Source organism: Azolla caroliniana, unplaced genomic scaffold (assembly GCF_043228905.1).
Source record: "Azolla caroliniana isolate FFs.n. ecotype wild unplaced genomic scaffold, voAzoCaro1.0.p SCAF_6, whole genome shotgun sequence".
Lineage (NCBI taxonomy): Eukaryota > Viridiplantae > Streptophyta > Polypodiopsida > Salviniales > Salviniaceae > Azolla > Azolla caroliniana.
Window position 1 is genome coordinate 22,426,984 of NW_028230441.1, and position 20,814 is coordinate 22,447,797.

The 20,814-nt window shown below is 42.7% G+C and overlaps 1 protein-coding gene across 2 annotated transcripts; it reads left to right on the forward strand.

Annotated features, from left to right (window-relative positions):
* Window positions 1-13,830: 13,830 nt before the first annotated feature.
* Window positions 13,831-19,715, forward strand: LOC147863372 (putative WD repeat-containing protein C2A9.03). Of its 2 annotated transcripts, XM_087321574.1 has the most exons (10): window positions 13,831-13,954; window positions 14,220-14,377; window positions 14,743-14,913; window positions 15,026-15,112; window positions 17,151-17,288; window positions 17,384-17,500; window positions 17,580-17,671; window positions 17,758-17,863; window positions 18,005-18,091; window positions 18,877-19,715. In XM_087321574.1, the coding sequence occupies exons 2-10, from the start codon at window positions 14,234-14,236 to the stop codon at window positions 19,300-19,302; spliced, it is 1,368 nt and encodes a 455-aa protein (XP_087177700.1). In that variant the 5' UTR covers window positions 13,831-13,954; window positions 14,220-14,233; the 3' UTR covers window positions 19,303-19,715. The 2 variants fall into 2 exon arrangements, with proteins under 2 accessions (XP_087177700.1, XP_087177699.1); XM_087321573.1 differs by lacking the exon at window positions 13,831-13,954 and having other exon boundaries at window positions 14,217-14,377; window positions 14,746-14,913; window positions 18,877-19,714.
* The last annotated feature ends 1,099 nt before the right edge of the window (window positions 19,716-20,814 follow it).

Consider the following 20,814-nt stretch of genomic DNA (forward strand, 5'->3'; position numbering starts at 1 on the left):
GGTCGAGGCTAAGCCACTCCGAGATAACACAGCGGCATCCACGGCTAAATTTGTGTACGAGCACCTCTGGTGCCGTTACGGATGTCCAATCGAGCTCGTTAGTGACCAAGGTGGGCACTTCATCAATCATATAATACGTGAGCTTACACACCACTACGCGGTGGTGCACAAGAAAAGCACACCATACTACCCGCAGGCGAACGGTTTGGCAGAATCGACAATTAAAATCCTCCAAACCATACTGAAGAAGATCGTCAATGAAAACAGGACCGATTGGGATGACAAACTCCAGAGCGCGCTTTGGGCGTATCGTACGACCTTCAAAACAAGCATCCAATCAACCCCCTTTCGAATGGCGTTCGGGTTAGAAGCTGTAATGCCTGTCGAGTTCGAAGTCCCGAGCCTCCGAGTTCAAGTCAAAGCACGGCTCCCCGAGGCCGAATCCGAACAAAACCAGCTGGAACAACTCCTCAAACTCGGGGAAGATAGGATAGAGAGTATGGCCCAGCTCGAACACCGCCAACGGCAACGCAAGGCTTTCGTGGATCGACATCGACACGGGCTGGAGAAGGAGCACACCATCGGCAAACCAGTCCTTCTTTTCCAAACACGACTCGGGTCAATGCCGAGAAAATTAAGATTTCGGTGGACCGGTCCAACGGGACGTTCCTGCTCGGCACACTCGCCGGCGACACGGTCAAAAGCTGGGCCAATGGGTTTCGGCTTAGACCATATCGCGGGACTACACCACCCAACCCGTTTACCAAGCCACATGGCACCAACGAGACTCGGGAGATCACCACAGAGGACGCCACGGGTGCCCCTGAATAAGGACTCACCCACCTTCTGGAAATTAATAAAAGTAGTAGTAAGTAGGATTAACCATAGTTTAGCCACTGTTTAGCTACACCTACACCACCCACCTAGGCACCCCAATTTTAGGAGCACCCCTCGCCACCACTCAGTTAGTACCTATTTAAACTGTTCACACATGCAAACCACATGCAAGGCACACTAGAAGCACCCCACTCACCTTCAGGACACGTGGTGCTAGTCACTTATTATGGCACCCACGACTCAGAATCTTCAGGATTCGCTGCAGGTACAAAACCCTAGGAAGAAGTTTCCAAAACCGTTTCCAAAACGCAGCACAGACCATTATCGCTCTCCATCTCCATTGCTCTCAAGATCAGAAACCCCATCTCTCTCTCAACACACTAAGCGCTCTTGCTCTCAAGCCCTCTTCCACTCTCATAAACTCTCTGCTGGACTTCCACTTCCTGCTGCTCCTGCGGTCGCTCGCCCTCGCCTCATCACTTTGCTTCACGCTTCCACACAGTCGAACCCCGCTTCCATCTCCACTATGCCTCTTACCGCCTCAGCAGAAACCCGCACCTGGCTCCAGGAACGAGGAATGGGCGGTTATCTGAAGATCATCGATGCCCCCGCGCACCCAGATGCCCAAAATGTGGCGAAACGTATAAGTCCCAAAGCCATCACCAACAACGTGCTTCAGGCTGTTTTGGACCTGCAATGGGGAGGGGACCATGAGGTCGACATACCCTTGGAATCAAAGATGAAGGCGTACTTCGGGGAGTACTCAGCCACAGGGAAGGCATATCGCACGTATGGCGGGCCCAACAAAGCTTTCGGGGAGATTGCGCGTATCTTGATGGAGTATGCGTTTGTGCATACGAACCCAACGAGCATGCCGCAGAACAAGGCAGCCATCATCATCAGCGCTTATGAAGGAAACAAAATCGATTGGGGAATCATCACAGGTGAAGAACTCCGCGCCGCCAGAGCTTCATTTCAGTCCGGTAAGAAGATGTTGTCTGTTCTTACCCACTTTTTGATGGTGTTATACCCACCCTCTTCGCTTCCTTCCCCTCGCGCACTCACGTCCCCACCACCACCACGAAGGCAGAGAGAGAAATTCGTGGCCATCAGCCACGAAGCCTGGGAAGGAGCCTACATCGCCTTCACCCCCTGCCGCCGACCAGACAACCGCATCTGCACCACTACCTGCCCAACCCCAACAAAAAAGGGTAGTTTCAGAGACCTGCCAAGAATGGGAGGGGGAGGTAGCCGCGGAAGACAACACAGCTGATGACGTCACCATTCGACAGCCAACGTCACGGCCCTCGGTAACGTCCCCAGGACCTAGCCCACGCCCCAACACACAGCAGGCTGCACCACCACGACCACAGAAAAGGAAGCAGGCGGAGGAAACAACACTACCGGCCCCGGAACCCCAACCACAGCCAGGCAAAAGAAGACGACTCAACCGCGAGTCCTCGGAAGAACGGAAGGAGCCACAACAGGAGCAAGCCTTAGTGGTCAGACAGAGCAACTTGGCTACCACCCCTGCGGAGGCATCGTTGAACCACGGAACGATCGAGCATGGGCAGACAACACAGATCTCGGAGGATGAAGTCCTCGGGTATAAGGACCTCCCCGCGGAGGCTTACGAATTTAGTGCGCTCCTCCGCCTTGGTACGTCATTCGAGCTGGTCGACTTCCTCGCCAAAGCCCAAGTCGCGGCAGCCGCTCGGATGGCGGAAGAGCACACCGAAACAAAAATGGTTCAACGCGCGCTAATAGGTGAAATTGAGCCCCAGGAGGACAGGGCTTTACAAAAAATCGGGAGGAAGAAGCAGGCAAAACAGGCCACTCTCCTCATGGAGGTCCCCGAGTTGAACACGGCCCTTATCGAGGCATATCGAGACCTAGATCACACTACGCGGGCAGCCAAAGACATGGCCCGAAAGATAAAAGTAGCCCAAAAACAGGCTAAGATGGCTACAGAGCTATGGCACGTTGCGAACCAGAAGTTGGCAGCCTGGGAGCAAAACCGGCTGGAACAACAAGTCCTGAGCCTTCCAGTAACGACTACCGAGGGCCTTCTAGCGCCCCCACGCATAACGACCGAGGGCCTTCCAGCGCCCCCACGCATAACGATGATGGATGGAAGCACCATCACCAACTCCATCCTGAAGGTGCAGGCCAGTACACAAACGGACTCGTTACAAATGGTTGATGCCTGCACAACAACCGAGGCGGCCACGACCGTGGAGCAACCCAAACTAACCGCACTAACCAAGGAGGTGGCAACCCAGACAGAACCCCCGCTCCGGGATTACCGTGCGGAGCTTAAAGAAGAGCAACGGCGAACCGAGAGACACGAGCAACGACATCAAGAGGCGATGGCTCGCCTCAAAGAAGAAGCTTCCAAGCAGATGGCCGAGATAAGAGCCCAGGCCAACCAAAGGATACACGAGCAACACGAAGCATTGGGCCGGGTACAAGCGCAAGCCGCGGCCAAGGAAGCCGAACTCAAAAGCAAGCTGGAGGAATACGCAGCCACAGTAGTGAAGAAAGAGACGGAGGTTCTAGACAATGCCCACGACTGGAACCAGCGGCAGGAGGAAAGAAATCGCGAACGGGAGGAGAGGATGAACGGGGAGAATGCCGAGCTGTAGAGTCAGCGTACGACCCTTAAAGAGATGGCTGATGAGTTTTTCATCAAGTGCAAGCTACTTTCCGAGCAAAAAGAGGCCTTATCAGATTCCTACTTCGCCCTACAAGAAGAGAAAATCGTCGAACGGGAACAAATCCGGGCCACGTGTTAGAAAGAACGGGAGCAGGCCACTGAAGAACTCACGAAGCGTTACGAGCAGGCTCTCCAGCTCGTAACCGCGGATGCAAAGAACAGTCAGACCATCTATGAGCTAAAGACACAGAAGATTCAGGCCGAGGTCGACGGCTTAAAACAAGAATTAGCACCCATCCGAGCACAGCCCGGCATGGATGAGACACGCATCCGCATACTGCTCGAGAAACAGCGCCAACACCTTACCAAAAAGGTCGAGGAAACATTAAGTCGCGCAGGAGACGAATGGGCAGCCCAAGCTGCCGAATTGCATATTTTACGCGCCGACGCCGAGAACCGACGGAAGGAGGGCCGCGACTTCTACAAAATGGACGAAGCCAGCATTCAAAATCTGCGTGCAGATTTAACCGAGGATTACCAGTCCTTGGCAAAATCTCACACCGCGGCAATCGAGCAAATAATGGAGGACTTCAATGATGGTCAGATGTTGTTTCGCCTGGAAGCAGAAGCCTTCGAACGAGAACGACTCGCTGCCATCCCCACCAGTCCTCCAACGGCCACAGAGCAGAAAGAAGAACCTCCCAGCGAGGAGATCACAGACACGGCACAGGAGGAACTTGCTCCGGCCAACGGACATCCCATGGACGTCCACACGGTACCAGAGCCTGTCGAAGGAGAGGCCAGCGCCCACGAACCCACACCCCCACCAGAAGAATCGGTCGCACCCGAGGCGGACGCCCGAGAAGATATGCCACCCTCGGACCAAACTCAACCCCCCCCACCAACAATCCAACCAGACCACCCTGCCGCCACCCCGGACCCCGAAAGCATCCTCGACATCTTAAAGGAGGAATGAAACGAGGATCACGCCTAAAAGGCCATTTTTGTAATATTGTTAGTATTTTGAAGGTCGTGGGTCCGACGGACAAGGTCCTGTCCCACGGGCGTGCCATGTGTTGTCCAGAGGACAGAAATGTAAAATTAGGAAATTAGCAAACGCCGAGTCCGAGTATCACGGGCCACCAAGGGCTCGGCTGTGTGGAAGGGGAAAAGTTATTTAAACGAGGAACAGTACCTCAAAAAGGGAGAGAAGAAAATTATAGATGGAAGCACTAGCTTAGTCATTCGAATTAGATAAACTTGTAAGGTCACCGGCCATAGGCCGTGTTCTGTAATCCTTTCGGCCATAGTAATACATCTTATTTGTGCCTATTTTGGTTGCATGATTCTGTGTTTCGATCTATACCTATGAGTTTCACGTCGCCACGTCTGTCCAAACCTCGCTAGTGTTTTCTCTCTGAACCCTGTATCTCTCTCGATGCTTCTGTACGAGCCTTCACGTACCACGCCCTTGAAGACCGATAGTCACAGATCTATCGAAGGTGTTCGCCCAAAGGAACGGGTAACACCGGACGACCGTCTATATCCAAAACCGGATTGGTGACAAGGTGTCGGTGCATGAGCTATATTTCGGGTGCAAGCCGAATTTGCGACACCTTCGGATGTTCGGTAGCATTGCATATGTGCATGTGCCGGATGAGAAGCGGAAGAAGTTGGATGCAAAGTCGGAGAAATGCATCTGGGTCGGTTACTCGCATGAGTAAAAGGGGTATAAGTGTTATAACCCCTGGACGAAGCAGGTCCGAGTTAGCCGAGATGTTGAGTTTGATGAGACAACATCATGGTATGCCTTACCAGCTCCGACTTCTAACCCCGACCCAATACTGGAGGATGAGGCTAGTGAGCCTCAACCGGTCCAGTTAGAAGACGAAGGGTTCGAGACTCTAGATGTGAGTCCGGAATCGTTTCGGTTGAGCGGGCCAAACGAGCGGCTAAGTCAGGATGACCAGTCGGATGAGGAACCGACGAGTAGTGGAGACTCTGTCGTGCTCTCCCCGCACATGGAACTGAGGAGACGGTTCACACGCAAAGAGAAGGGGAAGAAGAAGATGATGGAATACGAAACTGACAACGTTGAGTTGGATCGAAGCGAATCCGACTTCGGAAAGGATGAAGGCGGATCTTCGAGAGCGAAGTCTGAACTGGCCAAGAAGGGCCTCAAACCGGGTAACAATAAGATACGTCGGTCTTTCCACCAGAAGAACCTCGTGAAGCAGTACGGGTACAATGAGTACATGGCACATCATTATGCGTACATGACCAAGGTGGCGGAAGTGCGTGAACCGGAGAGCTACGCAGAAGCGGCAAAGGACGCAAATTGGCGTGCCGCCATGGAGGAAGAAATGTGGGCACTTGATGCCAACGACACATGGGACCTAGTTGACCCTCCTCGACACTATAAACCGATCATATGTAAGTGGGTGTACAAAGTAAAGTACAATGTCGACGGTTCGGTTAACCAGTACAAAGCCCGGTTAGTGGCGAAGGGATACGCGCAGACCCATGGAATTGACTACGATGAGACCTTCACTCCAGTAGCGAAGATGACGACGGTTTGTGTGGTGTTGGCGGTTGCTGCGGAAAGGGGGTGGCATCTTCACCAGATGGAAGTGAAGAATGCATTTCTTCAAGGCGATCTTGAAGGAGAGGTCTTTATGACCCAACCCCCCGGTTTCCAGTCGGAGATGAACAAGTCGGCGGTATGCCAGCTGAAGAAGTCGCTTTATGGCCTGAAGCAAGCCCCCCAAGCTTTGAATGCAAAGATCATGCACCGGTTGCATAAGATGGGGTTTGTGGCCTCCAAGTCCGACTCTTCGTTGTTCACCCGGCAAGGTCCGGACGGTCCGGTTTGCATCTTGATGTATGTTGATGACCTAGCCATCACCAGACCCGGACTCGATGAAATTAGCCGAGTTAAGTCCCAGCTGTCGGACACATTTAAGATCAAGGACCTAGGGGACCTTCACTATTTCCTTGGGATCGAGGTGATACGAACCCCCGACGACATATTGCTCTCACAAAGACACTATGTGTTGAATATGTTGTACAAGTTCGACATGACAGAATGCCAACCAATCTCCACACCCTTGGACCAAAACTAGAAGCTCAGTCCCGACTGAGGACCGGCCTACGATGAGAAGCGGTTCCAACAAATCATCGGAAGCCTTATATATTTGACAATCACCCGACCCGACATCAATTATCCGGTTGGCATGATCGACCAATATATGCAGAAGCCGACTGTGGAGCACCTTCTGTGCGTGCATCGAATTTTGCGATATGTGAGCGACACGAAGGACTGGGGACTGTTATACCGGCATGGTATAACCGAAGAGCTAATCAGCTACACCGATGCCGACTGGGCCGACGATGCATCAAATCGCTGATCCACCTCCGGCTAAATGTTTTCCCTTGGTAGCGCGGCTGTTGCGTGGAGCAGCAAAAAGTAGCCAACAGTGGCCCTTTCGAGCACTGAGGCTGAATACCGGGGCGCTATCGTTGCCACCTGTGAAGTCATTTGGCTTCGGCGACTGATGCAAGACTTGCGGATCGAGGTGCCGACCCCAATCCGGATCTACTACGACAACATAACCAACATGCAACTCACAAAGAACCCCGTATTCCATGCTCGCACAAAGCACATTGAAGTGCACTACCACTTCATGCGTGAGCGTGTCCTGAGCGGCGAAGTCAAACTTCGGTATGTTCATACAAATCGGCAAGTTGCCGACATCTTCACCACCGATGTGGTGAAGGGCCTAGAACCGGAAGACGAATCGGGAGCGACCAATTCGGACAAGAGCTGGAACGAACTAGAGAACACCGATTAAGTTCAACAGAAGGATTCGGAAATCCCAGATCAATTCAAGGCCAAGAGGACGAGAAGGCAACGCAAGTTGACGCCAACATGAAGGAATCGGCAAATCGGCAAGCGCCAAAGTCACAACAGCGAGGGAGTTGAATTGGGCCTGTTGAGCAGACAAGCCGACCAAGGAGGTCGAGGTGCGCAAAATCAAAAGGGTCGTGGTAAACGGGACCGGACCGAACGGGGAGCGCGAGCGAGGCGGTGTGACGCCAGAAGGAGACGAGGGGAAGGACCGACTGCCATGGAGACTGACACTACGATCCGACCTCAAATTGAGCTTGAGGGGGAGTGTTGAGTGGCAAGCTCAACCGGATCCGGATCGACTGAATAAGCCTGAGCCGGATCGGCATCTGGAAGGATGAGCTGATGAGCAAGTGAGCCGGTTAGCCGGATCCAGTAGTAACCGGAAGCCTAGTAGTAGCCTAGACTACTAGGTAGTTAATGTCTCATAGTTAGTGTCAGACGCTCGTATGAGAATTGAAGTACATAGTACTTCTATCAGTCCTCTTAGGACTTGTATAAATAGTGATGTTGAGTATGTTTTATGTACAAAGAACCATTAATGTTTTGAAATAGATTTATCTTGTTCTACTCTTTCTCTATCTCTCCCGCGTACTGTCAAGCTCTCCATTAAACCTGTGTTTCTGTGTTCAGTTTTCTATTGCTTCCGCACTCTATTCGTTTCTACAATCTTGATCTAGTTGCAAACTCTTGGGAATGTTAATCCTGATCTAGAAACCTAAGTATCTAGTTGCAACATGTAAATGTTAACGTGTAGAAGCGTTAGACAGAACCAGCTCAGCCGGGATAGCAACAGAGAATAAGATGAAGGTTTAATGGAGAAGCTTAATACATACAGAGTATACGTGGGAGAGACAAAGAGGCCGAACGTAAACGTAGATTCAGAATAATAGAAACACTCTGTACTCTGTACATACAACGTGCTAAACAACACTATTTATACAAGTCCTCAAAAGGATTGACAAAAGTACTATGTACTTCAATGCTCATACGAGTGACTGTCACTAACTACGAGACAATGATTACATAATAGTCTAGGCTACTACTAGGCTTCCGGTTCGCACTCAAATCGGGCTCTCCGATCCGACCGGTTGTTTTCGGATACCGATCCGGATCCAATTGAGCTTGCCGCTCAACACAACATTTTCTTTCAACCAACAAAATGAAAGGTTTAGGCACTACTATGGTTTCTTAGTGGTTAGATACATAGGGGTGCATGTATTCACACTTACACTCACACTCGTACTCATATACATTACACATACATCCAACAAAACCATAATCTTTCTATTGAGATATAAAGCTCAAATAGATTTAGTTAGTTAGTCAACACATGTAACTTACTAGTTACCTAGATAGAATCTAGTTAGTGTGTTTACCATAAAGCCTTAAATAGGATTTTGTACTTGAATGGGATACATTGTAGATCCTCCACTCCCATGTTCATTTAATATAGGACCTACACCTTTGTACCTATATTCTACTCACACATGTGCACCTTTGCACATGAGATGTATATATACCTCATTGTGGGTATTTTTGTATTTGATGATACTTATTAATATAGAGGAAAGGTCTTTAGCTACACTCTTGTTAATCATCCCCCATTTACATTATTGTTCATAAGTGTATCTTCATCACTCTCTTCCTCTCATACACATACCCACACATATCACATAACCTTCTACTGCTTAACTACTCGCATAATTAGTCACTAATTAACCCTAGTTAATTACCTAATTATTAACACTTTCACCCTCACTCATCATACTTATAAATCTTCATACATCTCGTACGGTAACAATGAGATCAGGAAGAACAGATTGACTAGAGAAGCAAAGGCAACTATAGCAGCAAACAAGATCAAGATTCAAGTGTAGAGAGAGAGAGAGAGATGAGCACAAACTATGTAACTATATTATTATCAAGAAGTTCCAATGGCAACAACTCTCCAACTAGGTTACAAAGTTCAGTTTAAATACACACTAAACTAGGTCAATTGCCCTTTCCAATATTTACAAATATGGCCTAGACCTAGTTTGTCTAATGGGACAATGTAAATGCGTCTGTTATGTACCCGTATTCGACACTCCCCCGTAATGGGCGTATACAACAAAAATCTGTAATTAAAAGAACAAACAAAAAGAAACTACAAACTTATAAAAGGTTGTTGAACAAGTTGGCTTTTGTCTTAAATGGCAATGTCTGAGAACAAGGGCCGGATTGGCCAAAGCAAGAAGCTTTGAAGCCGAATCTCAGTATGTCAATGTTGATTGCCCAAAACTTTCCTTATTGTCCGACTTAATCAGACTTATTTTTTATGACGCCCATCTAGTGCCGAAGTGTTCGGAATTGGTCTGGTAGAAGACACCTTGTCATCCCATCTGAGACATTGTCGGTCATCGGTATTTTCTCAAGGCCAAGCTTCTTAGAAATGACACAGTCCCAAACAAAGTGATATCGTACATATATGTGCTTTGAGGTGTCGTGGTGAACAAGATTTTTTGACAACACGACGACCCCTTGACTATCGTTATAGACAATTGGAGGCGACTTCGAATCGACTTGTCGAAACGTGCGCGCCAACCGTCCGAGCCACAAAGCTTCTTTTGCTACGTTGGATGCAGCTACATATTCAGCTTTAGTGGTTGAAGTGATCGTGCACCCTTGGAGTTTCGACTTCCATGAGATTGCTCCATTGCCAAATTTAAACCAGTATCTGATTGTTGATTTCTGATTGTCGAAGCAGCAAGTGAAGTTTCATTAGGTGTATCCGACTACACCTGAAGTCTTATTTAGGCCGAGTAGGATGCGATGGATCTAAACACATACTTTACCGTGTTCCAATGCAACTAGTGGAGATTATGCATAAATCTCTTGACGACTCCTACGACATGAGCTAAGTCCGGCCATGGTGTGACCATCGAACACATCAAGGAGCGGACAACCAGTGTATAAGGTACCAGCTTCATAGTTTCCCCCTCTGGATCGGATGTCGGCCAGTCTCTCTAAGACATCCGAAGGCTAATCGAGAGAGGGGTCTATAGACCCACTTGCACGGAAGAACACATCGATTTTTTGGTAATTCGACCAAATCCTAAGTCTTGTTTTGTCAGATGGACTTCATTTCGGACTCCATTGGCAGATGCCACGTGCTCGGCAATGTCTATGAATAAGATTCCAGGAGAATACCTCTCTGGGGGCTACCATAGTTTTTCTAATCTTCTTGCTATGACCGGGCTAGTCGGATCAGGTATCTCAGTCAGATGGGCTAGAGCCAAAACTTTCAGTTGGAGCCGATTCAGTGCTAGAGGATTTGTTTATCCATGAAGTTGACCTCGTGTTGTGGGTTGGGATGTTATGAAGGGCCGAGACTTCCGAGAAAGTTACCCTTCATACTTGAATAAGCCTTTTTGCCATTTTGTGCATGACCGACTCGTTGAAGACAACATCCAAACTTTGTATGATCTACATGTTCTGTAGGTCCTAAAGTCGATATTTGATTTTGCTATTTGGTCCATAGCCAAGGAAAATCCTTTCCTGGACCTTGGTTTGAGCTTTCGGCGTCATCTTTCGACATGAGGGCGTATGTGTCGCATTTGAAAATCCTCAACTTGTAGTAATTCGTCTTCCTGCTGGTCCATAGTTCTAGAGGTATTTGAAGTCCTAGATGCCTATTTAGCGACATATTGATTATGTGTACTATTGTAAGTAGGGCCTCTGTCCGGAAGCCATTCGAGAGTCCATAGTGTTGGAGCATAGCGATGATTCGTTCCTGAATTGTTCGATTCATTCGTTCGGCAATTCCGTTCTGCTCTAGACTATATGGTGTCGTATATTCATGTTGAATGCCGCATTGCCAACAAAATCTGACAAATTCTTTTTATTTGAATTCGCCTCAGTTGTTGATCTAAAAGCATTTTAGCTTCCGTCCGGACTGGTTTTCCACCAAGGCGAGCAATTTTGGAAAGATCGAGAACACTCAGTCTTTAACACATTCGCGTTCACAAGTGGAATGATCGCGCATTCCATTTATAGATTCCTTTTATTTCTTGCGATTTTAGACAAATTTCAAAAACTTGATACACCAGTATCACATGTTTTAAATAGCATGTAAAATTTGCTAATTTTTTGAGATTTAACAAGTTTCAAAATGATAATTTCTAAAATTGAATAGTTTTTTAGTAAATGTTTAAATGTTGATGGTTTGTAGATATGAAATGTAGTTAACTTAAAGAAGATCACAATGGTTAACTCAAGGCACAAGTTAAGATTAATGGTTTCACCATCTTGATGAGATTAAGATTACATCTTTTGTTAGACTTGAAAATGTTTTAAGTATAAGAGGTAACATTGCAATCCTTAATATCATCATCTATAAATTTAGTGCTCATTAACATCCATAAATTTACAACTCAAGAAATGTAGACAATATTCATAAACAATTTTGATAAATCCACAACTCCAAAAATGTAGATGATATTCATAAACTGTCAAAACTGTTAAACTTTAGATGTGAACATTAATATATCAATTTGAACATATCACACAATTATCAGGGTATCTACAATGTTGTCCACTTCTTCCTTTTGAGAATTCCCCTACAAAATTTGTGAAGTAAATGGCATTTGCGAAGTTCAACTACCATCAATACAATTATTAATGGTTTTTTGCTAATCAATGAAGCACATGTTCACCATAAGGTAACTTGTTGTGCAACATACATCTTTGCAGTATCGATATGCATCTTTTTCTCTTGTAAGAACATAGCTATCAGTATAATATGAGTTCATGTTTAAAAAACCTCTTTTATTTGAAAAACAAGAAGTTTTTTAAACATGAACTCAATATGTTGTATCGAGTTCATGTAAAAAACAAAGTTTTGATCATAATTCCATAGAATGTATTGAATTCATGTTCAAGGTTTTTTTTACCGGATTAATTTTTTTTTAATAATAATAAGTTGAGCTTAAGTTCATATAAAAACTAGATTTTTCATCACAATTCGATACAATGTATCGAGGTCATGTTTAATGTATATTTTTCTAACAAAATTTCAATATTTTTCTAATTTTTTTGATTAAAATTTATTTTTTTTCCAATTTGTTTTATGGAAAAATAATAATTTTAAACATAAATTCAATACATTGTATCGACTTGTGATGAAAACTTTGTTTTTTCATCATTTATTAAAGCTCAAAATAAAATTTCAAAAAAAGAAAACAAAAAACCAAAATAAATAGAAAAAAAAGCATTTAAAAAAAATTCGAGTTCATGTCAAAAAGTTAGCTTTTCAACACGAACTCAATACAATGTCGACTTTTCTACATCAACCGTGTTGAAAAACGGAGTTTTCAACACGAACTCGACTTTGTGTTGAAAAGCTAACTTGTTTAAAGCTTTTTTAGGGTTTTTTTTAAAAGAATTGGTTTATTTATTTATTTATTTTGGTTTTTTGTTGTTTTTTTAGAAAAAAAAATTGAGCTTTAATAAATGATAAAAAACCAGAGTTTTCATCGCAAATCGATACAATGTATCGAATTCATGTTTAAAATTATTATTTTTCCATAAAACAAATTGGAAAAAATAAAAACAAATAAATAAGATTGAAAAAAATTCAAAAAATATACTTTAAACATGAATTTGATACATTGTATCGAATTGTGATGAAAAATCTGGTTTTTGTATGAAAAAATTGAAAAAAATCAGAAAAATTGTCTCTACTTTCCACTTTCAATATTCTATATTCAATGATTGTAAGGATGAAACTTTTTCCATTCTCCAATCAAAGACCATGTATATGAAATATAGTTTCCATCTATAAATGGAAGTAATATGTTCGACTTAGCATTGACATTAACACTTAATCAAGTTGAGATGTTATAAATGATTTACTTTTATACCAACGGGTGATTTATCTCGGGGAGTATGTGAAAATTATGTTCACGCATCCACAAATAAGTAGAGGTATGCATCTATGTGTGTGTGTACATGTGCAAAATATTCATTGTGTGAATATGCGACAGTTGCGAAAACTTATCATAAGGACTAGCGTACAGTTCTAATGCTTGTACAAGATTGTCATAATAGCCACAAAAGATGTACACACAAACCTACCATGAAAGACCCCAACAATGTATAATTCTAGCAGTGGTCTGGACTTGGTACAAGGGAAACAAACCTACATGATGTGTTCCACATCACATATTACATCTAATTATTAAAAGGCTTCCTTTTTTCCTAACTAATGGGAAAGTAGCTTTATTTTGGAGGAAAAAAGGCTTCCTTTTAATAATTAGATGTGTTCAAAATTTTCAAAGGACATGATAGTGCTCAAACTTTTCAAAGGACTCGTGGATAAGATATATCCAAAAACTTGCATTATAAAGGAAGCTTGTACATACATAATATACCTCCCCTGTTCCTCCTCTGTTCCTCTCAGATCGCTGATTCTTCTTCTGCAGCACAAACCCACAATCACAGATATTCGCCGCATCAATGTCCAGACTTCACAGCTCCCTCCCTCCCTCGCCGTGATCTCGTCCGCCTTCCAGGTTAGTTACGGTGGAAGATCTCATGAGGTTAGGGTTATCTGTTATCATACAAATAAAACAAACTGAAGTTTTTCTTCCAAAGTTAGGATTGCTGTCTTGTGGTTTCTCTTCTACTGTTTCGATATAAAAAAGCAGATTGAATGTACCTTGTTTTATCTTTTAAGGTTATGCGTTGTGATTTTTGTCACCATAATTGGAAAATACTGAGTGATTTTTCTTCTTCTTTCTTTTTCTCTGGTACTTCTGTACATGGTCTTTTTTCCAGAGAATTGGCTCTCAATGGCGCATATTCAGAGGGCTGGTTATGATCATGCCATGCCAGATGAATTTGAATTTGCAGATTTTGATGAAGATGAAGATGAATTCTCGGAAGATATGCGAGAAGATCAAGTTGGGTCTGATTTTGATGATGAATTTGATTCGGTGAGCATACTTTCCCTTGCCTCTTTTGGTTCAAATAATCTATTATAACTATATTCCTTGTTATATGTGATCACCGCAAGAATGTTCTTTTGCTGTCTTATTTATTTGTCTATGTAACTAAAATGATAGAATTACTTGTGTGTATATTAGTATATTCAACCCTGGAATCAGCATGTGTATATACAGTTACTAGGACATGCACATACCAATTCCATGTATAGGTATTTACAAGTATATCTTGGTAGATGTAACTGAAATACATGTGCTTAACAGGATCATGCATATTCACCTTTTATTTATCTTGGTTTATGTATTCAAGGATTATGCATAACGTTAGGACTTACATATTAAGTTGTAATGCATAGCAGAGTAGCAGATTGATGGATACAACTGCTGCTCAGGCAAGGCGAGGAAAAGATATTCAAGGGATGCCCTGGGAACACTTAAATTTTACTAGAGAAAAATATAGGGAGAGCAGACTTCAACATTATAAAATTTATGAGAATTTAAGTGTCCCACACGAAGAGTTAGAAAAGGTCAGAGAATTTATTTGACCTTCTTCCACTGAGCATTTCATCTTCAAAATAGTTCATGGGTTAATGATTCAACAATCAAGTATCATTTATTGATTGTGAATCTCAATGATAGGAATGCCTGCATGTGACCAATGATTGCAAGTTTTATTCATTCAGACACAATACGAGATCAGTTGAGTCCACAATTGTACATTTTCAGGTAACCTCTTCACGAATTCTGTTATTATTCCTGATGACAACCGTTGGGTCAGTGAGTTGATAACTCTTCTTGGCTATTAGTTCTCGTGGGTTAAACTATGATGTTTAATGTTTAGAGACAATAAAATTAACTTTTGCCATTTTAAATTATATAATGGCATTTAGAGATAGTTCCTAAACAGTTTACTCGTTGTGATGAATGGAAGTGCAAATAATTGATATGTGTGGTTCGAATATCTTCTGTATCATGCCCAATTAATGGTATGTTTTCATGTTCTGCTGCTCTTTGCAAACCCTTTTAGTATTTGTAACGTGATAAAGCGTGTCGCTGTTCTTTTGCATTAATAGATGACATTTAGAGACAAGGGTGAAATTTAGAATTTGAAAGGCAAATTTGAATGTGGAATGGAAGTTTACCAACATACAAGCTATTTGTAGGATAAACCCAGGCTCGCCGTACCAATTAATTTCCCATATGCATATTCTGGAACAATTCCAAGTACTTCTTTGGCTGCATTGCAGTAGTCAGTAGTAAGCCACATATAACTCTCGTTATTGCCATGCCCAATCTCTGAATAAGGAACGCAGTCCAGAAACATTTCTTGTTAAACAAGCCAGGAGGTTTCCATTTCTAGCTCTAATTTATAATGTTAGTAATTGAATCTGTTCTACTATATGCAAAGGCCTATATGTTGGCTTGACATCACACAGAGACTTCATGGTGAATCTAAGATTCCCATGGTAAGTTGCTTAGTTGAGCTCATGTAAAGAGGTCATATAGGAGAGAATGTTGTTGAAGCATTACCATAGTTTGATCAAGAGAAGATGAAGTCAATATTGCTTGATAAGAAGTGTTTTAAGCTGTCATAGATGTGCTTGTAGTTGATTGGCACTTTAGCAATTGGCAAATCCGAACAGTTATACAACACTGGAGAGCAAAGGGTCCGAAGAGAGAAGTGAAAGAAGGTGATTAACTTCATTCTTTTTTCATTGCCACTATTTACTTAGTCATTTGGCACTTAACCCTTATGAAGTTGTGATGCACAAATTACGACTCCTTTGTAGAAGTCTTAAGTCACCAGAGCTCAGCTGTAGGCTTTAGCTAAACAATGTCATTTTGTAAATACATAGTAAAGAAGACCAGAAAGAAAGATATATTAATTCTCTTTAAGAGGCCAAAATGGCCAATAAGACCAAACACAAGATTACATCTTATGTGTCGGCTCGTTTTTGAGAACAACAAACCAAAATAAATGTTATATTAATGTCTTTTAGGAGGCCAAAATGGTCAATAAGGCCAAACAAGTGGTTACATCTGAAGTGTTGTCTCGTCTTTCAGAACAACAAACCAAAATAAATGTTACCAAGTAAAAAGAAGTAAAACCAGATAAAAAGAGTCTAAAGAATCTTGTTATCTGTACATGTAAAATTTTCAAGTCTGATATATTGTAATTTTTGTCTTTGAAAGATCTCTAGCATAGGTTGATCCAGAATGAAGAGGTAATGGCCTTTGTCTGTCGATGACAATTGCCATCAAAGAATCTGGGCATTGTTTAATCTAGAAATGTTTATTGACGCAATACCTGGAGTAGTTTTATTGCTCTTTTGAAGCTGAAAATGGAAAACATTATCTTCTAGAAAACTTGAGTTTTCTTGTAAGTTGTATTATCAGTTCCATGTGTAGCTATTCTTCTTGTAAGGTGCATCTTTCTGGATGAGCCTCAACAGGGCTTAATATTGATATTTTCTAGCAATCAGATGCTTCTCTTGCTCAGGCTGTTTCTGGAATCAGCTTTTTTTTTTGTTTGAGAAATTTCCCTTGTTAATGGAACTCTTACATTTTTTTCTGGCTTATTTATACCCAGATGACATCACAATGTTAAATGCTTGCACTCAAATTATTATTATAAATCTTGTGCTATGAGCTCTCTTAAGCATCTAATTGATTTGTTAAAGAAATTTCTCTGTTTCTTGGAATTGTAAGAATTTTCTATTGGAGTATTTAGAACTTACAAATGGCTTTGAAATACGCTGTACAGCTTAGAAATCTTGTTTGGGCTAGCTCCAAAAATGATGTTTATGTGATGCATAACTCATCTGTTCTCCATTGGTCTCCCATAAACCGGAAGAGAACCGAAGTTTTAAATGCTGCAAGGCCAATTGTCCCATCTCCAGAGGTATGGTTGATTCACAATTGTGCGAAATCCATCCTTACTAGAATTTTTATTTCTTGGAAATTTTCCATTAATCAATGCGTAGTTTTATTCTGCAGGCAGAAAGAAGTGGATGGTCTTCACAACATGCTATAAGAAACTTGCTAATTAGTAGTATGTGTGTGAAGGGTAATCTTCTAGTTGCTGGTGGATTTCATGGAGAAATGATTTGCAAAGTAAGTTAAAGCAACCAAGCATGATTATGTAGGGCTTTCTTGATCTCCTTCATTTTACTCAATAATTAATATTTCATAGTTTCTGGACCGTCCTGGAGTGTCTTTCTGCACGAAAATTACCTATGATGAGAATGCCATCACAAATGCTGTTGAAATATATGAAAATTCCAGGTATGATACAAGTAAATATACCTGGTTATTTCCTTGTTATTGAGTTGATGACATATTGATTACAATTTCACATTTTGGAATTACAGTGGTGCCACAAGGGTGATGACATCTAACAATGATTCTATCGTTAGAGTTTTTGAGATTGATAAGTTTGAAGTACTTCAGAAGTTTTCCTTCCCATGGCCTGTTAATGTACATGCTCCTTTGGCCTTTTTCATTGATATGGTGGTTTTATCGTGTTGTGTTCAATAAGGGTTTTCCAGGTTGTACAGTAATGTTATACTGTTGACTAATATCTCAGCTAAAATAATTGCCTTACATGCTTTTTGACAGCACACATCCATTAGCCCCGATAAACAAGTTTTTGTGGTTGTGGGCGATAGTGCAGATGGATTTCTTGCAGATTGTCAAACAGGCAAGGTAATGACATCTATGAGAGTTTTGCTAAGCAATAGTCTTATTTCATATCATATGTCCTCTTTATTAAATATACTTTATGTTTTAGTACGGAAACCGAGCTCATGGTTTTCTCCTAGAATGGATACTCTAGATAAGATTTTAGGTTGCTGGCACAATAACGCGAATACTGTATGTTGTTCGACATAGGTTCATATCCAATGACTCTGTATCATAGGACTTTATGATTTTTTGATATGCCCATCTCTAATACCAAGTCAATTTCTTTTATAGCTTATTTGATATCCCTTTTCTATGCTGTTGAAATACCATAGGGTCTGTCAGCTCAGGCTGACAAGATTGTATTTTGGTTCATGATGCTACTTGGCAATGGTGCTTTAATGCTCCGGTTTGGTGGTTTTCTAATTTGTTATAAACATTTGTTTTTCTTTTTGCAGTTCTAGTCCATGCTTTGTGTGAATATGTTACAAAATGCCTTGGTTTTCTGTTTTTGAAAAATTTAGCTCTCTGGTTTTTGTTAATGTTTGTGACAGCGCAAACTGCTATATAAACTAGTTTATAATGGTTCAGCTCACATTGAGCAGGCTTACACATGCGAATTCTGTTAGCTAATATGTAATGATTTTTTCAATCAATCATGATTTTGGTCTATATCGATGTAAACTGCAATATGAAAGCTACATTGAACATTTTTTCCTGAAAAATTTTGATATTTCTTGTTATGCAAGATATTAGAAACTCTAAGAAGGACATATCTAATGTTTTCTTAAATCTTGTTGGTATGCCAGGTATTACAAACTCTAAAAGGACATTTAGACTACTCTTTTGCATCAGCATGGCATCCAAATGGGCATCTTTTCGCAACTGGAAATCAAGATATGTCATGTAGACTCTGGGATGTTCGGAACTTAAGCTCTTCTATTGCTGTTCTGAAAGGACAAATAGGAGCAATTCGCTCTCTTAGGTTCACAACAGATGGCAGATTCCTTGCAATGGCAGAGCCAGCGGACTTCGTTCATATTTTCGATGTTTACCAAGATTTCACAAAATCTCAAGAGATAGATATTTTTGGCGAGATAGCAGGCATATCGTTTAGCCCTGACACGGAAGCATTGTTTATTGGTGTAGCTGATCGGACATACGGAAGCTTGTTGGAATACAATCGATGCCGTGGTGATAAAGTAGAGGTGGAGGCACCAATCAATATTGGTTGAGAAGATTCTGACCAGCACCATGTTCTCCATCTTAATATAGTTCGAACGAGTATTTGCATGTAAAAAACCAAACTCTACAGGGGGAGAACAGAGTTGGTGAATATAGCTTGGATTGTTCCCATCTAAACATGACCACAGCAAAAAAAGAAGAAGTGATTGAGCAAATAGTTCGCAAGTTGGATAATAGAACATAGATGAACTCCGTAACATCTCTTCATAGAAAGATGGCCAACTACAAGGCACTGCTTTCACACATTGGAGAATGGATTCATCATCAGGCCCTCTTATATTGACATATATCTATATCCCATGTGTTACACAGTGTGCGAATGCAGCTGTAGACCTCTTACATCAGTTAGAGATTGAGGTAGGCAAATATGTGCACACCCCACTAGAAGAAAGAATTTACCAATTGTGTTATCATTGAAGTGGAATTTACCTTTGTATCGACTATAAATTGAGCAATAAGTAAGAAGCTAAGTAGGCTAGTTTTGATATCCTATGTGCATTTCACATAATTGGTGGAGATGACAAGTAAAATTTTAGCCACTAACACCTCGTTCATGGCGTCCCAACTCCCTCTCATCGCTTTGGAAGCTGATACGCCTATGCTTCTTGAGCCCCGCAACCTCATGCGCGGCGCACCCCACTTCCAAATGGAGTAGCTCTTGTGAGTCCTCTCCAAGGCTATGCTTTAAATCAGCTCTTGAAACTAACCCCTGGGGTGTTGATGGAAGAGCCAACTCCCCATGTCCAAGCATTTGCCTCTTCCGCTTCGTAATTATGTACCACTCTCACCACCATCAATCACTCTAACCACATTGTCTTGTTCGACTCTAGTAGTAGGATATCTTCCATTAGTGCCGCCTTAGTTCACTAGTTAGGCCTCATGACATCCCTCGCTCCCTCCATTCAAGTCCTTTTTGGCAATCACCAACATCTATAGCACTCTCGCATGTAACCTCGTTGTATTGTCACCTTAGGCAAACTCACTTTCTCACACCACTTTTATGTCCTGCCCCATCAACTCTTCCCCCTAACCGTAGTTTGTGATTGGTTCCTCAAGTGGCACGCTATAATTGATCTCGTTGCCCACCAAGTTCTTGTCCAACGAGCTCCCTTGATCCCCCTCCTATACGATAGCCCTCCTATCCCCCACCTCATGTACGTCCAAGTGACCCTCAATCGACGGGAGTGATTGATCTCTATCTACCTATAGCTCTCTTATCCCCCACATCAGCCAAGTCTAGGTGGCCCTCAGTCCATAGGATTGATTGATCTTTATCCACCAATTGCTAGCTTGTTTTTTGTAACTAGCCCCATCCAACTATTATCTAATCGGGGCCGCCAATTCCACGGGGATGTCCTCAACGTCGTTCTAGCTCAACTAGGTGTCCAGCAGGTGTTTATGTCCCCATACCATCCTCGGGACCAATGGTCTCACCTAATGCCTCAACAAGACCCCCAAGTGGGAGGTTGCTGCACGAATCAACCCTTTTCGAGCACTCTATG

Excerpts from the sequence above, each read along its gene's own strand:
- LOC147863372 (XM_087321574.1), top strand. The coding sequence starts at position 14,234 with ATGGCGCATATTCAGAGGGCTGGTTATGATCATGCCATGCCAGATGAA. Across the intron at positions 14,378-14,742 it reads TTGATGATGAATTTGATTCG|CAGAGTAGCAGATTGATGGA; the intron begins GTGAGCATACTT and ends TGTAATGCATAG. Across the intron at positions 17,501-17,579 it reads ATGGAGAAATGATTTGCAAA|TTTCTGGACCGTCCTGGAGT; the intron begins GTAAGTTAAAGC and ends AATATTTCATAG.